This window comes from Mus caroli, unplaced genomic scaffold (genome assembly GCF_978045245.1).
Source record: "Mus caroli unplaced genomic scaffold, Mus_caroli_1 scaffold_8, whole genome shotgun sequence".
Lineage (NCBI taxonomy): Eukaryota > Metazoa > Chordata > Mammalia > Rodentia > Muridae > Mus > Mus caroli.
In genome coordinates, this window is record NW_028227263.1 from 19,344,579 (window position 1) to 19,365,785 (window position 21,207).

Below are 21,207 nucleotides of genomic sequence, written 5' to 3' on the forward strand. Positions count from 1 at the left end.
CAGGGAAGAAGCTAGGGCCAGCGACCTGGGCACCCCTCCTTCCCTCAGCACTTCCGGCTACCCCTCACCTGGATCTCTTGGATCAGCTCTTCCGCCCTCTGCAGCTTCCCCTTCAGCTCGGTAATCTCCTGCTCCATGGGCAACACGATCTCTCGAAGCTTTTCCGAGTCTTCATGAGCCTGGAGCGACGGGGGCATTGGGAAGTGACAGCCCCTTGATCATGAACGATGCCCACTAACTGTTCTCATCCTTCCTGACGGTTATACCACCCACTCAAGACTCCAGGACACGCGGGCTCTAAGTGCTTCCAGGGAAAGGAGCCAAGGCCATGACTGGCTTCCTCCTGTCCTCTTATTCTTATAAAATTCCTCCCCAGCATCCATCGTTTAAAACCATTTTTACTTATTCTTTGAGAATTTCATAAATGTATAGAAGTGTTTGGGGGACAAATCCACCCCAGTCCCCCCCCCACCCCCCGGCCTCAACAATGCACCTTTTTATATCACAGGACCTCAGATATTTTAACTGGGCACAGTTTGAAAATGGTTCCAGTTTTCCGATACCATCTACACCTCAGCTGCTCTGGAACTAAAAGTGATCACATATCTTAGTTCTAGCTAATGAGATGTAAGCACAATTCCATGCGTGAACTTACAGACCATCTCCCTATAAGAAGGTGTGCCTTTCTTTATCCTCTCTTGCTGGATGGAATGTGGATATGATTGCTTGGCATTCAAGCAATCACCTTGGACCATGAGGCGACCTACCAGCTACAGTCAAACAGCAATACAGAAGCCTACATTTCTCTTTTAAAAAATTTTAATTTTTCATCTTATGTATATGCACGTTTGGCTGGCATATAGACACACACTGCGTGTGCCCTCAGAAGCCAGACTAGGGCAGCTGGTTCTCTGGAACTACAGTTAGGGACAGTTGTGAGCCACCAGGTTAAGTGCGGGGAAACTAAACCTGGATCCTCTGGAAAGGTAGCGAGTGCTCTGAGCTGCTGAGCTCTCGCTCCAGTACCAGCAGCCCGAGTTTCTAACGGCTGGCTCAACTGCTCCATCAGTCTGGACTTTAAAGGATGAAAAACATAACAAACCAACTTCCTATCTTACTTAAACCACTGCTGCTGTAGGTTTCCAATCCCATGCAGCCAGTACCCGACAGGCTTTCTCTCATAAGACTGAGCTGACACCCCTGCCCTTCCTCCTGTCCTAACCATAAGGAGGACCATTTCTTAGCTGTCTCCTTTCAAGCTTGGGATCCGCATGGGGTCAGTAAAACAAACAAAGAAAAACAAACAACAAAAAAACCAGTCCCACCCCTGACACATCTCCAGGCAACAGCCAGTCATGCTTCATCTGTTACCACCTTTCTCAACCGATTCCATTTCAATCAACCTCTTGAATCCCCCCAAACTCTCCTTAGACAAACTAAGTTAACATTCCATGTGTCACAGACAGGGTAAGCCATCTGAAGTCCTGGGACACACAGGCTGTGCACAGGCCAACTACACAGTCCAGCGGAGTATGGCCTCAAAAACCTGTGAACAGCACCTCCTAGTGGAAGCAGTACGTCAAAGCCTCTCTTTCCCGGGCCCTGGTTTTGTTTTGATTTTTGAGGTAGGATCTTGCATCCTAAGCTGGCCTTGAACTTGGGTTTCTGATCCTCCTTCCTCCGAGTATAGACATGTGTCGCCATGCAGGGTTTTAGGCAGTGCTGGGACTGAACCCAGGGTTAACCCTGCATACTAGTCAACCACTCTAGCAACTGAACCACAGCCCTAGTCTAGTCCTGGGCTCCCGTTGGGTCTTTGTTTTCATAGGCAGGAAATATACTCTAGCGCTTGTTTCTTTGGGTTCTAACTAAATACCTACCTCACAGAGCTTCTGTGAGATCAAATAAGGCATGAGCACATACCGCTAATAAAAGGGATCATATGGAAATACATGCACCCAGACTTTAATTCTTTTTATTGTCTTTGAGATGGAGGTATTACTATGTACCCTTAGGCTAGCCTCAAACTCATAATTCTTCTGCCCAGATTTCCCAGTGCTGGGATTATAGAAATGCACCACAATGTGCAGGTGTTAAAAAAAAATACAGAGTGCTTGCCTAGAACGCAGGAAATATGTTTGCATGCATGTACACACACACACACACACACACAAACACTCCAGGTTTCTAGCTGGCTATGGATGTGCATTCCCATAAATACCAGCACTGAGTTGCTGAGGCAGGAGGCCTTTGCCAAGTTCAAAGCCAGCCTCGGCTACACAGCGAGGTCCTGTTTCAAAGAGAAGGGGGCAGGCGAGGAAAGGGGCAGAGAGGCAGGGAGACAAACACTAAGTGTCTTATTATGTTATCCAGGCTCTCTTGAAGCCCTGGTCTCAAGCCATCCTCCTGCCTTAGCCTCCCAAACAGCTGGAACTGCCAGTATCTGTCACCATACCCAGCTTTCTATTGTGATTAATAAGTGTTAAGAAAGCATTAGACAGCAGGAGCCGAGAACGAGACAGTTCAAACAGGTGAGCACTCAGTACAGTGTCTGGCACGGAAAGGGTTACTACTTTCCTTCCTCTTCAGGACTGGCCGTGTTTCTAGAGGTAAATAAATGTCTAGCAAGGATCCTACTAAGCTCTCAACAATGGGGAAGCTCTGTGTTCTACCCAGGATCATTACTGTGTCCAGTGACAGGCTATGGGACAACAACGATCACTATCATTTCAAACCCCAGGGATAGGGCAGGCCGTTGTCCCACCCCCACCTTTTCCATTTGCTTCTCCAAGGAATCCAAAGGGTGGGCCCGGGCCAGCAGCTGTTTGAGGTGGCCCAGCTCTCGCTCCTTCTCCTCAAAGTCCTGCTGTTGCTGCTGCCGCTCCTGTTTCAGGGCTGCGATCTGGGTCTCGTAGCTGCTGATGGAGTCTGTGGGCAGGAAGGGGGGTACTTGGTGCCTGCCCTCTCCAAGGTGATCAACCACAGTAGTTATCGTGGTGAGCTGGGCAGAAATGGCCCCAGGCAAGACCTCAGCACCTCTCGCACCAGGGTCCTCAGTAGCAAAAAGGAGTGTGTGACCCTGAGTGTTTGATGATGAACTAAGAGGACATATAGAAGTCAAACATCTGGCATACAGTGAGGACCAATTGGACAATATGCTGCTCAGATATATCCCAACTGAAGAACTGACCACAGGATATTTTTACTAAAAACAGCCAAGTATGAGCCCTTGTTACTATTACTTTTTAATTTGTGTTTGTTTGGGTTGGGTTTTGGCTTTTTTTTTTTTTTCCTCCTTGGTACAGTCCTGGCCATCCTTGAACTTGCTCTACAGACCAGGCTGGCCTCCTGAATGCTGGGATTAAAGATGTGAGCCACCACTGCCAGAGGCCTTGTTATTAGTAAAAACAAAGGAAGGGCCAAGAACAAAAACAGAGTCCACCTTGTCCAAGCACAGCAAACACTAAACAAACTACAGTTCCCCACAACCCACGTGGAAAAGTCCCTTCGCGGGAGATTGTTCTGGTGTGTGCAGGAGAGAAAGTCGAAAGCGTTCCTGTCAAATCACTGGTAACACATTCACTCAAATATGAGAAAGTGACCTTTATGGTTAGCCTTGGCATGCTGGAAACCAAGGACAGATGGGACACCTTGAGACACAGCCTGAAGCTTGTAGTGAATGGGAGAGCTGACTAAATGATGCTTTGTAAGATAGTCAAGTCGGGCAGACTGGTCACTGACAGTTTCCAAATAGCCAACAGCTGGCTGATGGGTAGTATCTAGGGTCCCCAAATGCCTGCTTCCCTCTCTCAGAACAGTGTGATATTATACTTGACTTTGTGGCTAAAACAAGACCTGGACCCCAAGACATGTCAGATACAGTTCAAGGCTCTGCTTACGCACGCAGCCTATGACAGAAACTGCAGACGTAATGAGCTAGATTTCTTTCTTTCTTTTTCTTTTCTTTTTTTTTTTTTTTTTGGAGACAGGGTTTCTCTACATAGGCCTGGTTGCCCTGGAACTTGCTCTCTAGACCAGGCTGACTCTATCTCCCGAGTGTTGTGATCAATGGTGTGCGCTGCCATCACCCAGCAAGCTGGAATTCTTGTTATGGCTATTGTCACTTTCGCTATGACTTACTCAGGGGTAAAGTGTACAACTGAAGAATCAACTGTGGTAGCAGAAAGCCAGGCATGGTGGCTCTAGCACTCAGGAGGCAGAGGCAGGGGGATTTCTGTGAGCCAATTCCAGGAGAGCTAGGGCTATGTAGAAAGACCCTGCTTCAAAACAAAAACAAACAAACAAAATTATGGTAGGCCTGTAATCTCGGTGCTTGGGAGCCTAAGGGAGGAAGATTACAAAATTGAGGCTAGCCTGTGCTACATGGTGAGGCCTGCTATCAAGCAAACCAAACTAAACTCTAAGGGAAATGTATCACAAATGTAGGGCTAGGAGCCGGCTCAGACGGTAAAGTGCTCACCTTGTGCAAACCCCAGGTACCAGATTAAGAGACCAAGCTCAGAGGCTGCTTCTCTGGAGAACTCATGGTTCAATTCCCAGCATCCACATAGCTGCTCACAGCCACCTATAACTCAAGTCGCAAAGGATCCAACACCCTTTGTGACCTCTGCAGGCACAGACGTAGGCTCAGACAAAACACCCATACACATAAAATACAAATCAAGGTTAAAACAAACATGCACAACAGCGTGTGCCTGTAATCCCAGAGATGAGGGGGCAGACACAGGCTTGCTGGCCAGTCAGCCTAGCTTAACCCTGAGCTCCATATTCAGTAAGAGGCCCTGCTGCAAATAAATAAATTAATTAATTAATAACTAAGTAAATAAACAAGGCAGAGAGCGATTGAGGAAGACACCTGACACTGGCCTCAGGTTTTCACATGAAGCGAGCACATGTGCACATTGTATGCACACATACATATGCATACTTGTACAAATACATACAGAAAAAAAAAACTGAAAAATCTGATCTGCAGAAACACAAACTGCCCAGTTATTTGTATAAATGCTGAAGATCTAGCTAACTATTCTGATTCCTATGTCTGGGACAATCAATAGTTGAGCCAGGTAGTGTGGCACATGCCTTTAATCCCAGCACTTGGGAGGCAGAGGCAGGAGGATTTCTAAGTTTGAAGCCAGCCTGGTCTACAGAGTGAGTTCCAGGACAGCCAGGGCTACACAGAGAAACCATGTCTTGGGGGAAAAAAAGAAAGAAAGAGAGAGAGAAAGAGAGAGAGAGAGAGAGAAAGGAAGAAAGAAAATCAATATTTGATATTAGTGATTGTAAATACAGCGATTAACCAGACAGGCCTACCACCTGGCGCTCACAGCTTGGTGAACACAGCCATGACAACAGTAGGGGTGTGATGTGGGGTGAGAACGTCCATTCCTCAGCTGTGGATCCCAGGGGATGGAGTGGGTGTGTCCCCTGGGCCTGGACAGGACAGGGTGCTGGTAGAGAAGAAGAAGAAGGGACGACAGAGCGACAGGACCAGCGTGGGCTGATGTGTCTGGGCATGCTGGCACATCAGAAGAGCCCAAGTATAACGGTGTGCAAAGGATGAAGGGAAAGGCAGAAAAGGTGACAGACAGCACATGGCTCTCAAGGCGCCAGACTCAGAGGTCTGGAAATTAAGCCACAGATTAGTGGCAGACGGCAGAGATGTTAGGTACACGTTAACCTTTTGTATTTTCTCAGCTCCTTACTCGTTTGTTTTGTCTTTTTTCAAAGCAGGCCTGAAACTTGAGATCTTTCAGATTCTGACTCCTAAGTGCTGGGATTATAGGTATGTAATAGCATGCCTGGCCAATATTTGAGGTATTTGTGCTTGCTTGGTTGGTTTTTTGAGAAAGGGTTTAACTATGTAGCCCTGGCTGGCCTGGAATTTACTCTATAGACCAGGCTGGCCTGGAAGTCACAGATATCCCCCCAGTACTGAGACTAAGGAGTGCAGCGCCTTGCCCAGCTCTTTTACTTATTTTGGATTTATTTATGGGCTGGGAAAATGGCCCAGTAGATAAAGGTGCTTGCTGCCAAGACCAATAATCTGAGTTCCATCTCCAGGACCCACTCAGCAAAAGGAACTCCCACAAGTTGTCCTCTGTCAGGGTCACACACACACACACACACACACACACACAAACTATATGAAACTTTTAAAGTTATTTTATTTCTGCCTGAGAGTGTTGGTGCAGGCCTTTACTCCTAGCACTCTGGAGGAAGAGGCAGGCAGATCTCTGAATTCCAGGCTAGCCTGGTCTACTACACAGAGAATCCCTGTCTTGAAAAAAACAAAACAACACAACAACAACAAAAATCACACACACACACACACACACACACACACACACACACACATTTAATTTTATTTGTGTAGGTGTATGATCTTGTGCCAGGTCACACATGTGGAGGTTAGAGGATAATTTTCAGGGCTTGGTTCTGTTTCTGCTGTAAGGGTAGAGGTCAGAGACCAGCATGAGAGGAGGATTTCTCCTTCTACCTTGTGGGTTCTGGGGTTGTAAAGTCATCAGGCTTTGCCCACAGAGCTTCTCACTGGCCCCAGCCCACTAACTTAACATGTACTAGCATTAGATATGGAAGTTGTCAGACCTCCTGGGTTCAAATCTGCTGCTATGTGGCTATATCACTCTGTGAAAGTTAGCCTGCCTGTGTTTCTGTGCTTTTCCTGTAAACAGTCAGCTAATGACTCCTTTCTCAAAGATTAAACACAGCCAAGGATGGTAGCTCCTACTCCAAACCCTAGTACCTGGGAGGCTGAAGCAGGTGGTCTACCTTTGAGTTCGAGGCCATACTGGACAATAAAATGAATTCTAGCTAGCTTTAGTTACAGTGGTTAAGATCCTGCCAGTAGTGCTAGTGAGATGGCTCAGTGGTTAAAAGCACTGACTGCTCTTTCGGAGGTCATGAGTTCAAATCCTACCAACCACATAGTGGCTCACAGCCATCGGTAATGAGAAACAAATAAAAAAACCTACGGAGCAGGGGGCCAGAGCAAGGGGGAAGGGGGGGGGATCCTGCCAGTAAAAACAAAACAAAACCAAAAAACCAGGGCTGGGATGTAGTTCAGTTGTAGAGTGTTTCCCAAGCATACACAGAGCCCTGGGTTAGATTCCCAGCATTGCATAAAACCCAGTGTGGTAGTACATGCCGTAATCCTGGGAGGTGGACGTTTAAGGCCATCAAGATGGTTCAGTGGTTAACGGTGTTTGTCATGAAAGCCTGATGACTGAGTTCAATCTCTGTAACCCACAGAAAGGTGGGAAGAGAGAAATGAATATGCAAAGTTGTTCTCCTGCCCAACATGTGTACCATGTCATGGTGTGACACTCCTACACACACACACAGACACAGACACACACAGACACACACAGACACACACACATACACCCTCATACACACCCCCACACCCCACACACACAGACACATACACAAATCCACACACATACATACACACACACACATATACACACAGACACACAGACACACACACACACACACACACACACAGAGGGAGAGACCCTGAACTCAAGAAGGAGAAGAAGTTGTCGTTTGCATACAGAGTATGAGGCTGGATAGGCTTTGCCTCAAAAGAAAAGAAAAGAAAAGAAAAGAAAAGAAAAGAAAAGAAAAAGAAAAGAAGCTTACTTCATAGAGCACTTAGCTCTGTCTCTGGCATATGGTAAGTGTTCAATAGAGAGCAGTCACTGTTACAACTTAGGCTATTCCTTTTTCTCTTGTGTGTGCACACTCACATAAGCCAGAGTCAGTATCAGGTGTCTTCCTTACTTGCTCCAACTTATTTTTTCCAATAAGGTATCTTATTGACTTTGGAGCTCTCCATTTTGGCTGGTCAGCAAGCTATTGGGGATATGTCAATCTCCAACCTTCAGAGCTGGGATTACAGATAAACTGCCATGCCTGGTAGGATGGGAAGGGAATTTCAGGTGGTTTACTATGGAATCCAAGGTCAAGGGCAGACCATAGAGGGAGATCTGGGGGCTGGAGCAGCAGTCCAATAGAGCTAGCCATAGTAAAACTACTGCCAGGACACAGAGTAGGGGCAGGTCTGACATCCTTGAGGACACTCTGACCTCTGCCCAGAGGAGAAGAGGAAAAGGCGGAGGACCTGGGACCAAGAAAGCTGGTGTCTGTCTCCCAATCCACAGAGGCCATGAGACAGAGGGGGAGAAGGAAGGAGATGCATGTATTTGTGTAGGGTGCTGTAGGGATACCTGGGAAGGAAGGAAATCATAGGACTAAGCTCAGAGACACCAGGCTGAGTTTCGAGCCTCGAGGCCCAGAGGGAAATGAGGGTGGTTCAGAGAAATGTGAAGTTTCTGGCGCCTATTCAGGGCTGATCTGACGTCAGCAAGAACAAGACATGACACCCATGAGAGCATGGGTAAAGATGATTGCTACACTTAGCTGTGACTGACAAGAGTTGCTGACAACACTTGTGGTGTTTCTCTGCAAAATAGAAAGGGGCACTCAGGTTCTGGGACACAGTCTTTTCTCTGTTGAGCTACCTGAAGCTCATCTGAAGCCCTCCTCGCCCTGCATTCCCTGCTAGAGGGGCGCAGGCAGACGGGCTGTCAGGTGGGTGTGTTGGGAGCGGGTGCCTCACCTTTCAGGATGGCCTGCAGGGAGGCCACCTCCTCTTGGCACTGTCTCTGCACTGCAGCCACTGCCTCCGCCTTGGTGCTCTCGCTCACCTCAGCTACAGCCTTCATGGTTTCCATTTCTGCCAGGGCACCGGCCAGTTCGGCACGAAGCCGACTGAGCTCACTTGACTCCGATGCATCCTTTTGCTCCTCTTGGGGCTGGGGATCCAGCGCTGTGGGGGGCGGGGAGGGGGGTCAGTAACCAAGATTTATTCCCACGGCTCGCCAATCTCCTAACACCTCAGGCCCCCAGCAGTCCAGTAACCCAGTCCTACTCTCCATCTACATGGACCTCATCCCATTCCCCTGGCCCTGCCCCTCCCCGAGCCCCAACTAACTTGGCTCGACCGTCCAATCCCTTCCAGTGGCCCCGCCTCGTCCCCTTCCCCGCCCCACCCACAGACACGCCCCACCGTGCAGACCACGCCCACCCCGGTGGGCGCTGTGCCCCGCCCCCTTCCCGAGCCTCCGCGCAGGCCGGCTGCCGCGAGCAGTCGCATTCGACTCCGCCCCCAGCCCCCTGTTCCCCACGTGCGCGGTGGCGCAACTCCCGCACCGATCCCTGGCCGCCGGTGCCCCGGGTTCTCACCTAGGGTTGCTGGCGCAGCTGCCATCGTCTCAGCCCAAACGGCGGATTCCCGCACTCACTGGTGATGGCACTCCCGCTTCCGGGTCCGCTCGGCTGTTTCCGGATCCGCTCGGCTGTTTCCGGATCGGCTCTGCAGGGGCCGCGGGGGGTGGGAGGGCGGGATGGTCAAGAGACGCCGACTGCACGCAAGTGGACGCGCGGCCTGGATCCTGCCTTTCTTGCGGCCTCGTGGGGCCGCACCCGCGCACCCGCGTTCCCGCGCTCCCTGGGAGCTCCGAGGGCTTCGGGTCTGCGGTAGTCTTCTCTGGTGCTGAGGGTCTGCTGAGACTCCACTCGAGGCCACCTCCTGGAACGCCTGGTCTTAGTCCTAGAGGACGCTGCGCGCGGCCTCCTCCTTCCCTCCGCCCGGCCGCCCTTCCGCCGTAACCCGGCTCGCGTTACTGCGAAGTGCTGCCCGGCCCGCCCAGCATCTCCGCCCCGCGGGCCAGGGCTGGGTTGGCGTTCTGAAGCCTGGCGCAGTCAGTGGCAGAGGTGCGAAATCTACATGTCTCCAACCCCATTTTCATATGGCTTCCTGCAAATCTCTTTCTCCACTCCCAGGGCTGTAAATCTTTCAGCCTGGGTCTGGGTCAATCTCTCATTATGTATGACCTCTCGCATTGGAGGGTCACAGCAGTTCAAACAAGTACAGAGCTTGGGGTCCACCTGCCTCCAAACCGGTTTTCTATAAAAGACTTTGAACCTGGAAGTCCTTGATTCTTTGTGGTCTCCTTGGAATGCACACCAGTGTACTTATACCAGGATGCCTTCCTCATTTCTCCAGCACTAATACCCAATCGTAGTACCCATCACTCCTGAACTAGCAAGATAACCCTTATCTCCTCCTCCTATGTGCCTACTGGTGGGCTTTTAGTGTTAGAGGGAGCCCACCACAGATTATCACCCAGACAGCCTGTGGTGGTTTGAAAATGCTTGGCCCAGGGAGTGGCACTATTTGGAGGTGTGGTTTTGTTGGAGTGGGTATGGCCTTCTTGGAGAAAGTATGTCACTGTGGGTGTGGGTTTTAAGACTCCCTCCCGACCCCCCACCCTCCACCCCCGGCTGCCTGGGATCCAGTCTTCTGTTTACCTTCAGAACAAAATGTTGAACTCTCAGCTCCTTCTGCATAATGCCTGCCTGGATGCTGATGTGATCCTGCCTTGAAAATCTCATGAAAGAGATTTGTTGGGAGGGTCCTGGGTGTGAAGGACAAATCCAGGGATGGCTGCCCTCCGTTCCCAGGAGAAGACAGCACGGAATTAAATAGAGGGCAGAGCTTAGATAGGATTTCTTAGAGGGTGGAGCTTTTCAGGGCAGAGAGTTCCAGATTGAGGATTGGTGGGATTTCAAGTCCTGACTTTGGGGAGCTCAGGGATTAGTGGGGTTTTCCTGTTCAGGGATTGATGGGGTTTTGTGGGAAGCCCAGAGATTGGTGGGTTTCCCTGCTTAAGGATTGTTGGCTTTTTTTCCCCCACTTCCTTTTTTCCTGCATCTAGGCTATGGGTTAAGGTAGGAAGTCCTCCTGGCCACAACCGGCTTTTACTGAGGCACCACCTCTGTAGGGCCTTTGGCGAGGCTGGAGAGCTCCTGCAGTAGTAATTCACCAAGAGTGTAGGCCGAGGCAGGAAAGGCATTACCACCTCGGACAGCTCCTGCTTGGGGTGGGGGCGGGGGTAAGGAGATGCATCCGAGTGGACAGCTCCTGTGATGGCTGCAGGCTGAGAAGGCCTCCTCCCTGCCACCATTTTGACAGGAGCTGCCATTTTTGATAGCTTCTGCGAGGGCATTTTATTGTGGCTGGGGTTGACTGCCGCTTTGACATCTTTTGCGGGATGCCATTGAGGGACTACATTGTGGGTAAAAGTATTTGCTGTGGGAGCCAGAGGACATCGTTTACAGCTTCAGCACCCACAGCAAAGCAGATTTCCTCTTGGTTACAGGCTAGCCTTGTAGAGGAATTTTAATCCAGCAACCTGGCTACTCTGGCAAGGGATCACATCTAAAGACCTAGGTGTAAGGCTTATTCTAGTTTTACTGTATATTCAGCGACTTTTTGTGGTTTCTTCATACACTCTTCTCCTGGCTCCTTACAATATCTTCTCTGTTCAGCTCTGCTTCTCCTGTCTCAGCTGTCACCAGCTGTCTTCTCACTTAGCTCTCTGACCCTATTTTTCTGCCTACTGGCAGCTTCTCTCTACTATCTCTGAATCCTATTCCTGAACCCTACTCTAAGCTCTCAGCCCTGCTGGATTTCTATAACCTCTCTTGTTCCCAGAATTCTAAGAGGCAACTGACACTGAAGGGCATAGGGTCCTTTAAAGGGTCAGGCACATAAGTCCTGCTACACCTAGATCTGTGTGATCTGACTGGAATGACACACCTTTAATCCCTCAGGCTGGAATACAGATATACCCTTAGCATACACCTTTAACCCCTAACAATGTAGAGAAAGTTTGTAGAAGGGAGCAGCCATGTTTGAAAGTGACATCTAATTGAGAGGTGAGTGGTGAATCAGAGAAAGATTTGACAGAATGAGTCAGAGATAGGATATGCCCAACTTTCACCAGAACAGCCCAGGAAAGAGAGGCTACTTAAGATCAGTGCAAAGAGAGCAGAGAGTTGAATTGGTTCTATGCGTGCAGTAGAGTTCAGGCAATGCAGTTGAATTCGGTGCAGTTGGTGAAGTTCAGTTGAATGGAGTTGAGTTTGTGCAGTTCCATTCAGTTTGTGTGGTCAGTGGAGTTCAGTTTGTGGAATTCAGAGACAGTTTTTCCAAGCAATTATGTCCGAAGCCAAGAGAAGCCAGACTGAATCAGTCAGACTGTTCAAAGGCTCCAAGCCCAGGCCCAGGGATACTTAGAACAGAGAGTGTTTCTACACTCTGACTCAGCCCAAGGAGTATATAGGCACAGCTTGGGTATGACTCTCATCTCATCCCTTCATCTGAGGAGATGAAAGTTACTTTTACAAGCCTGATCTATATTACAAGTATTCCAGGCCAGCCAGAGCTAAGTAAGTCACTGTCTCAAAAAAATAAAGCCATTAGTTTCCTTTTAAAGGAAATATGTCAGCAGTTGCAGTGGTAGGAATGTTAGATCCCACTGGGAAGGCTGAAGCAGAAGAAGTGGAAATTCTGGTCTAGCCTTAGCTACATAGCAAGACCCTGCCTCAAAAACAACCCCCCTCCCAAACCCAGATGCTTAGTAGCTCAGGTCTGTAAGTCTAGGACTTAGAAGACGGTGGCAGGAGAATCAAGATTCTGAGGGCATCATTAACTGCATAGGGAGTTTGAGACCAGCCTGAATTACATAAGACTCTCAAAAGATAAGAAAGAAAGAAAGAAAGAAAGAAAGAAAGAAAGAAAGAAAGAAAGAAAGAAAGAGAGAGAGAGAGAGAGAGAAAGAAAGAAAGAAAGAAAGAAAGAAAGAAAGAAAGAAAGAAAGAAAGAAAGAAAGAAAATTAACAACAAAAAACCAAACAACAACAAAAACAGTCTTTTGACTTATTTCAACAATCTAAGGACTTGGTAGATGGAGGCAGGAGGATTGCTGTGTTTGAAGCTATCTTGGGCTATATAGTGAGTTCTAAAACAGTCTGAACTATAGGGTAAAACCCTATCCCAAAGTGTTAAAAAACAAAAACAAAAACAAAACAAAAAAAAAACCCCAAAAAACCTAAGACCATACCACCACCAAAACCAAACAAAACCTACAACTATGTCATGAAGAATTAAGTCTAGCACTTGGGAGGTAGAGAGGGAGAATGATCCAGAAGTTCAAGGTCACCCTCAGCAAAATAGCAAGTTTGAGGCTAATAGGAACTTCATGGAACTGTATTTTAAAGACACTACAAGAGGGAAGCAGTTAGGCTGTGTTCATTTCTTCCTCTTCACCTCCAACTCCATTCTCCCAGCTCTGTAGCAGAGTATCTGTTGTGGCCTTTCCTAACTCTCTGTCCCCATTGCCAGAAGAATAAGCAAATCCTGGTGGAACACCCTGCTTTACTCCCTCTTGTGTACCCACTAAAACCCCCCACCTCTTAGCCCATCTCCGGTGGCAAGTGTTAGGTCCTAATACATAGAAATACATTTTACCTGAATTCCCCAGTGGCCACACTTAGCCGGATCCCAGAAAAATTTCCTACCAGCAACAACACAGATACACAACCTTCTAAGAATCAGAAGGAGCAACAGAAACCAAGGAATAAAATAGCCCCCCAACAAAGACAAGACCAGATACCAGTGTCTAGAATCACAATTTTCTCAAGCCTAAATACCTAGACATGCTCATAAAACACAATAACAGTCAGGGCAATCTGTCTCCACTAGAGCCCAGCAGGCCTAGCACAGTGGGCTCAGAAAAATGGCCTCACAACCGAAGCACAAGAGAAAGACCTTACAGTAGCCTTTATGAGTATGCTGGCGATTCTCAAAGAAGAAACGGGTAAATCCCTTAAAGAAACCTATGAAAACACAACTAACTGTGGAAGGAAACAAACAAAACAGTTCAAGACCTGAAAGTGGAAGTGTGATCAATGAAGAAAACTTAAACTCAGGGAAATCAGGAAATGAAAATGTAGGGGCTTGAACAGGAAAGCTTCACTGACAGAATACGAGAGCTGGAAGAGAGGATTGTAAGGCTGGAACCCCTGTTCATCCCCTGCACAAGCTGGGAAACCCCATCCCCATTCTTCCTCCACCCACACAGAGGAAATGCCCTCGTCTGCTTGGAAAACTACTTTGGGCTAACATGTCTGTATTTCTGGCAACCCACCCAAGAGTACCTGCCCAGGTGCTTGGTTTTGAACGTGTATGGCTCAGTTCGAAGTTCCTAGCTGGCACGTCATCTCTCCTTGCTTAAACTTTATAAAATCCCCTTGCTTTCGCCATGATGTGTGATGTCACTGACCTCCACCTGTGAGATCAGGTATGCCACCTAGAGCTGCCTCCTAGTAAACCTGCCAGAGCCAGTCACATGATGGGTGTAATGCCAGGATTAATCAGGGAGTTACAGAATTTAGGGAATGTCTCTATATTAAGGGGGTTTATTTTGATGACTTACAGTCTGTAGTCCAACTAACCCAGCAGTGGGGAGCTGTGGGTGGGAAGTAGTAGCTCAGTCCCCTGAGGCTAGTTGTTTGAAATGGTCTTCTGTAGAAGCAGGTTCCAATAGATGTGCTGACAAGTAAGTGCAAGCAGTGGAAGAAGAGTGAGTCTTGGGCTGGTGAGATGGCTCAGTGGGTAAGAGCACTGACTGCTCTCCCGAAGGTCCTGAGTTCAAATCCCAGCAACCACATGGTGGCTCACAACCACCGGTAATGAGATCTGACGCCCTCTTCTGGTGCATCTGAAGACAGCTACAGTGTACTTAGATATAATAATAAATAAATCTTTTTTTTTAAAAAAGAAGAAGATGAAGAAGAGTGAGTCTTCCTTCTTCCAATATCCCTATGTAGGCCTCCAGCAGAGGGTATGTCCCAGACTAAAGGTGTGTACCACTATGTCTGGGTCTGGAACTTGTTTTGTTCCAGGCTGACCTTGAACTCAGAGGTCTCCTTGCCTCAGTCTCCTGGGATTAAAGACTTGTACTACCTTGCCACTATACCTCAAGATCTCTTGTCAAGATCCGGGTTGGAAAATTATGTCTTTCAGCCTCAAGATCTGGATCACAGGTGAGCCCTCTAATTCTGGATTGTAGTTCATTCCAGATATAGTCATGCTGACACCCAGGAATGGCCACCACAGTGGTCTGAGAAAGTCCCAATGTGGGTGAGCTTTTGTTTACATGTACATATCTTGTGCCCAAGGAGATAAGAAGAGGGGGTCAGATCATCTGAAATTGGAGCTAAGGCAGTTGTGAGCCACCACGTAGGTGCTGGGAATGAACCTGGGTTCTCTGCCAGAGATGCTCTCAGCCATTGCGTCTTTGCTCCAGCCCTCAAAAATTCTTTTCAATAAAACCATAGAAACATATTTCCCTACTCTAAAGAAGGAAATGTCTATCAAAGTACAAGAAGCATACAGAACACCAAATAAACTGGATAAGAAAAGAAATTCTTCTAGTTACATAATAATCAAAACACTAAATGTACAGGACAAAGAAAGAATATTACAAGTTGCAAGGGAAAAGCACCGAGTAACGTATAAGGGGTAGAGCTATCAGAAGATCATCTGACTTCAGCGGAAACTCTGAAAGTCAGAAGAGTTCTATAGAGATCACAGATGACAGCCCAGATTATCCAGAAAGACTTTCAATCACGATAGATGGAGAGAATAAGACATTCAAAAGTAAAAACCAGATATAAGCTATAGTGTCTACCAATCCAGGCCTACAGAAAGTGCTAGAAGGAAAGTTCCAACCTAAAAACATTAGCCACACCGAAGAAAACACAGAGAATAAGTAATCCCAGAGTCAAAAGAGAGGAAACTGAAGTGGAAACGTCTAGTTTCTTCTAGTTCTGTCAAATGATGTTTTGCTGGGGCACACAAATGAAAGGATGTCTGGCTAAAGTAGGCACGTGAAAGAATGTTTTCCTGAAGCAGACACACATGTAAGGATGTTTTGCTATAACAGACACACATGAAAGGTTGCGTGATGAAGGGGCATAAACAGTGGGAGATGAACATCAAACATTGGTTTGCCCTGCTTCCCCTCGATGTTCTTCACCAAGGACACACATGTATTGGTTTGCCCTACATAGCCTTGTCGAGCACCAGAGAACTACTCATGAGGTTCCTGTGGCAGCCAGTTGGCAAGCCTTTCAGTTTCTTTGAGATTGAGCTACAGCTTCTGGTTCCTGTGTGGTGTCTTCCTGCCAAGAGGACTGCACTGTGGCTGCTGGTTCCTGTGTGCTGTCTGCCTGCCTAGAGGATTGGTCTGCAGCTGCTGAGTCAAAGTTGGTGTTTGCTACAGAACTGAACTGCTGCCAAAGATCAAGCTTGCCTCCAAAGAGCTATTGCTTAAACAGGTCCACTTTCCCCATATCCTAATAACTTTTCTCTTCCACTATCTCCGGTGGCTGGTGGGCTAGAGGAGAGGTTGGACCCTTATTAAAGGTCGATTGCAAAAAATGCATGCCCACAGACACACACACACACACACACACACACACATGAACAACAACAAAATCGATAAATACAGCTAACTGATCTCTCTAAACATCAATGGTATCAATTCCTCAATAAAAATACATAGACTAACAGAATGGTAACTTATATCCTGGCTAGCAAGTTAAGACAAGAATATTAGACAAGGCAAATTCCCTGCCACAGTTGAACACCCCAACCAATGGGAGCAGAGTCAGTGTACAACAAAGTCAAGTTCCCAAGGAAACCCCCATCCCTAAATCCTGACTGGTTAAATAACTTGGCACAGATGTTTGTGGATTTTAGGTTTAAAAACTCTGTAGAATCTTAATTTGGGGTCATGGTTCATTTCCCACATCTGGACCACGGCGCTGGTCAATCAGTTCTGGGGAGCTCAGAACTCAGTAAACCATCCCTGTCTGACTGAGATCGGTGTTTGTGTGGTTTGTGAGGGGATTCCTGGACCCCCAACAAGAGAAAAAAAATCCACCAAGAGGACATTTCAATTCTTAACTTGTATGCACCAAACACAACACCCAGTTCATAGAAGAAACACTACTATAATTCAGATCACATACCGACCCCCACTACCTCAATTTAAATCATCTATTGATAGTGGAAGACACCAATGCTCCACTCTCACCAATAGACAGGTCATCCAGACAAAAAAACTAAACAGAGAAATGCTGGAGGTAACCAAAATTATAAATCAAATGGACCTAACAGATATTTACAAAACATTTCACCCAAACACAAAATGTAGAGGGCACAAGGTCCTTGTATTCACACATAAATAAGCACTGGGGAAAAATGTTAAACATACTAGGATTTCTCCTTTATGGGGAAGATAAAATACCTGCATTTTACCCAGAAAGCTGAGAGTGGATATTGTTAAGGACTTTCTGCTGTCTGTAGAGACAGACGCCTCCCCTCACCAATAAAAACTGATCTCTTGTAGGCTGGAGAGATAGATCAGTGGTTAAGAGCACTGACTGCTCTTCCAGAGGTCCTGAGTTCAATTCTCAGCAACCACTTGGTGGCTCACAACCACCTTAATGACAGTGTACTCACAAAAATAAATAAATAATTATTTTTTTAAATTGATCTGTCTCCCCTAAGCTGATTCGGGGAATGATGTCATTTCCATTCATACTCATGGGTCTTCCTAAACCCTGCTCATCGACGCTGCTCTCTTAGACCTCGTGGCCAGCCATCCTGGGAAGAAGGGTGACCCACAGACCACCATAGATTAAAGGTGAATATCAACAACAACAGGAGCAGCAGAAAGCTTACAAACACATGGAAACTGAACAATTCACTACTGAAGGAAAAACAAGGCAGAAATTAAGAAAGAAATTAAACTTTCTAGACTTGAATAAAACTTAATGCACAATATACCAATATACCCAAACTTATGGGACACAATAACTTAGGCCTAAGAGAAAAGTTCTCAGCATTAACTGCCTACATAAAAATTTGGAGAATTCTCACACTAGCAACTTAATAGCTTACCTAAAAGCTCAAAAGAGAGAGAGAGAGAAAAGACGAAGAAGACAAAGAAGATGAAGAGGAGGAGGAGGAGGAGAGGAGGAGGAGGAGGAGAGGAGAGGAGAGGAGAGGAGAGGAGAGGAGAGGAGAGGAGAGGAGAGGAGAGGAGAGGAGAGGAGAGGAGAGGAGAGGAGAGGAGAGGAGAGGAGAGGAGAGGAGAGGAGAGGAGAGGAGAGGAGAGGAGAGGAGAGGAGAGGAGAGGAGAAGAGAGAGCCACTGGGCAAAACTGCCCCGTGACTCATTGTTGCCAGGGCTCTACACAAACTGTGGACACTTTAGGCTTGCTTGCCCTCTTTCTGGGCCTGGCAGCCAAAGATCTATTGTACTCTGTGTAGTAGCTGAAAATTAAATGTTCCGCAGAAAAGGCAAAAAAGGCAACAACTGACCACTGCAAGCCACATGGAGACCATGGGAGCCTAGGGCAAGGAGTGGGTACATCTCTGTCATTTTAATTGATAATAAGCCGTTTGAAGTATACCTCTTGCTATAATTTATAATTTATCCTTCTCAGATCTCTGATGCTATTGACTGGCTAACTGTAGCTCTAACAGCAGCAAGCATACCAGGTCCCACCAAGGTCATAGCTGCCTTCTCTTCCTATGTAAAACTCAGGCCTCAGGCCTCACTTTCCTAGAGCTACTGTCTCTGGCTGAGAAGACAAACAGTTTACCTTGCCCAGATTCTGAAAGGAGATGAACTAAGAGAGACTTTTAACCTAGAATCATTTTTGGGTTTCCAAGCTCCTACTATAACTCCAAGGCATGAGTCTACTGCTCTTTTGTTTGTTTGTTTGTTTGTTTTTTTGTCTTTTTGGTTTTTTTTTTGTTTTTTGAGACAGGGTTTCTATGTATAGCCCTGGCTGTCCTGGAACTCACTCTGTAGACCAGGCTGGCCTCGAACTCAGAAATCTGCCTGCCTCTGCCTCCTGAGTGCTGGGACTAAAAGCGTGCGCCACCAAGCCCGGCTTCTACTCTTCTTTCTACAGTGTGGATTTCAGTATAGATTACAAACAGTGGTAATGCTAACATACCTAAAGTTTTTATTTTATTTTTTAGTAAACTTAAAAACAAAATTATTGTAAGCTTCAAGGGGTAAACTTAGATCCATAGATCAATCAGATTCCAGATAAGTACTGTCAATCAATAGCCTGTTTCCCCACCTGCCTATTCCACCCATTCCTGAGAGTGGGTTCTCACTCTTTCTCCCCGGTCTTAGGATTCCCCTCCCCTAACTACCAGGATGGTGGGCCTGGAAGTTTCAAGTGCACATCCAAGATAATTTCCTCCTAAACTCCTTAATTTTATCTTCTGTCTCTAGTTTATCTGTCCCAGCAGATTTCAAATCAACTGCAGACTGCTCCAACTGCTCAACAGCCCCCAGAATCTGCATCCCAGACAGCTCCAAAGTGGCTAACCCAGCTGGTCCTGCCTCACAGACTGCTGTCTCTGTCTCTCTCTCTGTGTCTCTCTCTCTCTGTCTCTGTCTCTCTCTCTCTGTGTCTCTCTCTCTGTGTCTCTCTGTCTCTGTCTCTCTGTCTCTGTCTCTCTGTCTCTGTCTGTCTGTCTGTCTGTCTGTCTATTTCTTTCTCCTTCTCTCTCTGCCTTAGGCAACGTTCCAGCTTTTGTGGATCCCCAACAATGATGCCTCAAAGTCAGCAGGAAGTAGCCATAGAAAAGATTACATCACTCCTTATCACAATAGTCCTTACTATCAACAAAAAGGCTGAGACTTAGGTCTCAATCCCTAGACAAAAGGCTGATGTGTGTATTGAACATAACAAAACAGACCTAGTCACCAGGTTCTCCTAGCATCCCTCAGTCCCTGCCTGTTACAGGGTATGGCTGGCATACCCTGTCCCCCTACCTTGAACTTCGCAGTTCCAGGGGCTGGGTTGACCTTCTCCAAGCTGCTCTTCTGCATGTAATCCAGCCATTAGGTTATGTAGCCCCCTTTACCATTTTTTTTCCTTTTTTTGTTTTTTTCGAGACAGGGTTTCTCTGTTTAGCCCTGGCTGTCCTAGAACTCACTCTGTAGACCAGGCTGGCCTCAAACTCAGAAATCCACCTGCCTCTGCCTCCCCAGTGCTGGGATTAAAGGTGTGCATGCGCCACCATGCCTGGCCCCTCCCTTTTACCTTTTACCCTTTTGGCCTCTCCTGGCTCTCCCTTCTCCCTTCTCCCCTCCCCGCTTTCCTCACATGGCCCAGCTCAGGGTCCTGTTCACTCTGGACTTTCCCAGAGACTCTCCCTCACATCTACAATAAACTTTCTCCTCCACCACACTTAGGGGCAGTCACATGCTCTGTTTTTACTTCTTCTGTTCATTCAGGCACGTGTGAGTGAGGGTACATGCATGTAGAGGTCACATGTAGAGGTCCAGAATTACCCTCCCCTGCTCTTGCACCATCCTGACCGGCGTCAGGGTCTCAATCAATAGGGCTAGTGCTGCCAGTCAGTGTGTTCTGCGAAGACTGGGATACAGGCAGGCTACTTGGCATTTGTGAGGCCTCTGGGGATTGAACTCATCCTCACACTTGTACAGTGAGCCCTTTACCCACCACACCATCTCCCCAGATCATGCCTGGCGTTTTTACACAAGACTCTGGGGTCCTTATGCTTGAAGACAAGCTATGGCTCCACCTCAGGGAAAGGTTGTCTTTACTCTCCCCAACTTCTTTTCTTTCTCCAGTCAATAAATACGTATTAAACCTTTACTAAACTGGGGCACACCTAGGGACAAAAAAAGGTCTCTGTTAGCATGAACAGCCTAGGGCTGTGAATCCTCTCTCTTAGCTAAAGCTCACATAAGGTCCTGGGTTCTATTGCCAGTGACATAGGACAAGGAGAGGGCAGAAGGAGAGGGCAGTCTGTGTTCTTACTCCAGATGTGAATAAGGAGCTTAACTCCTAACAAGTGTAATTTAAAACCGAAGCAAAGGCTAGAAAGGAAAGAAAACAAGGGTGGGAAGTACCGGCAGCTCTGGGCAGGCCCTTCTGAGGAAGTACCATTTAAACTGAGAGCTAAGCAATGAAAGGAGCTAGCCAAGTGGAAAAGTGTTGCGGACAAGGGCCTGTGCTGGGGAGATGCTCAGTAAGTTGAATAAGATAAAGGAAGACTAGAGATGGAGGAATGAATGGAGAATGGCGTCATTTCCTCCAGACATGGACTGGAGGGTTTTCTTGTTTGTTTGTTTGTTTTAGGTGGATGGAAATCCTTTGTGGGGAGATGTACTGCTGAGTGTTAGGC

The 21,207-nt window shown here is 47.2% G+C and overlaps 1 protein-coding gene across 1 annotated transcript in view; it reads right to left on the minus strand.

Moving 5' to 3' along the window:
* The window catches only part of Rabep2 (rabaptin, RAB GTPase binding effector protein 2), a 16,773-nt gene extending 7,054 nt beyond the window's left edge, over window positions 1-9,719 (minus strand). The window contains exons 1-4 of the mRNA XM_021168934.2: window positions 9,292-9,719; window positions 8,666-8,875; window positions 2,771-2,928; window positions 69-179 (exon numbers count right to left, since the gene is read on the minus strand). Coding sequence (XP_021024593.1) covers window positions 69-179; window positions 2,771-2,928; window positions 8,666-8,875; window positions 9,292-9,316 — 504 coding nt within the window. The 5' untranslated portion in view covers window positions 9,317-9,719. The remainder of the gene's footprint in view (window positions 1-68; window positions 180-2,770; window positions 2,929-8,665; window positions 8,876-9,291) is intronic.
* Between the last annotated feature and the right edge of the window lie 11,488 nt (window positions 9,720-21,207).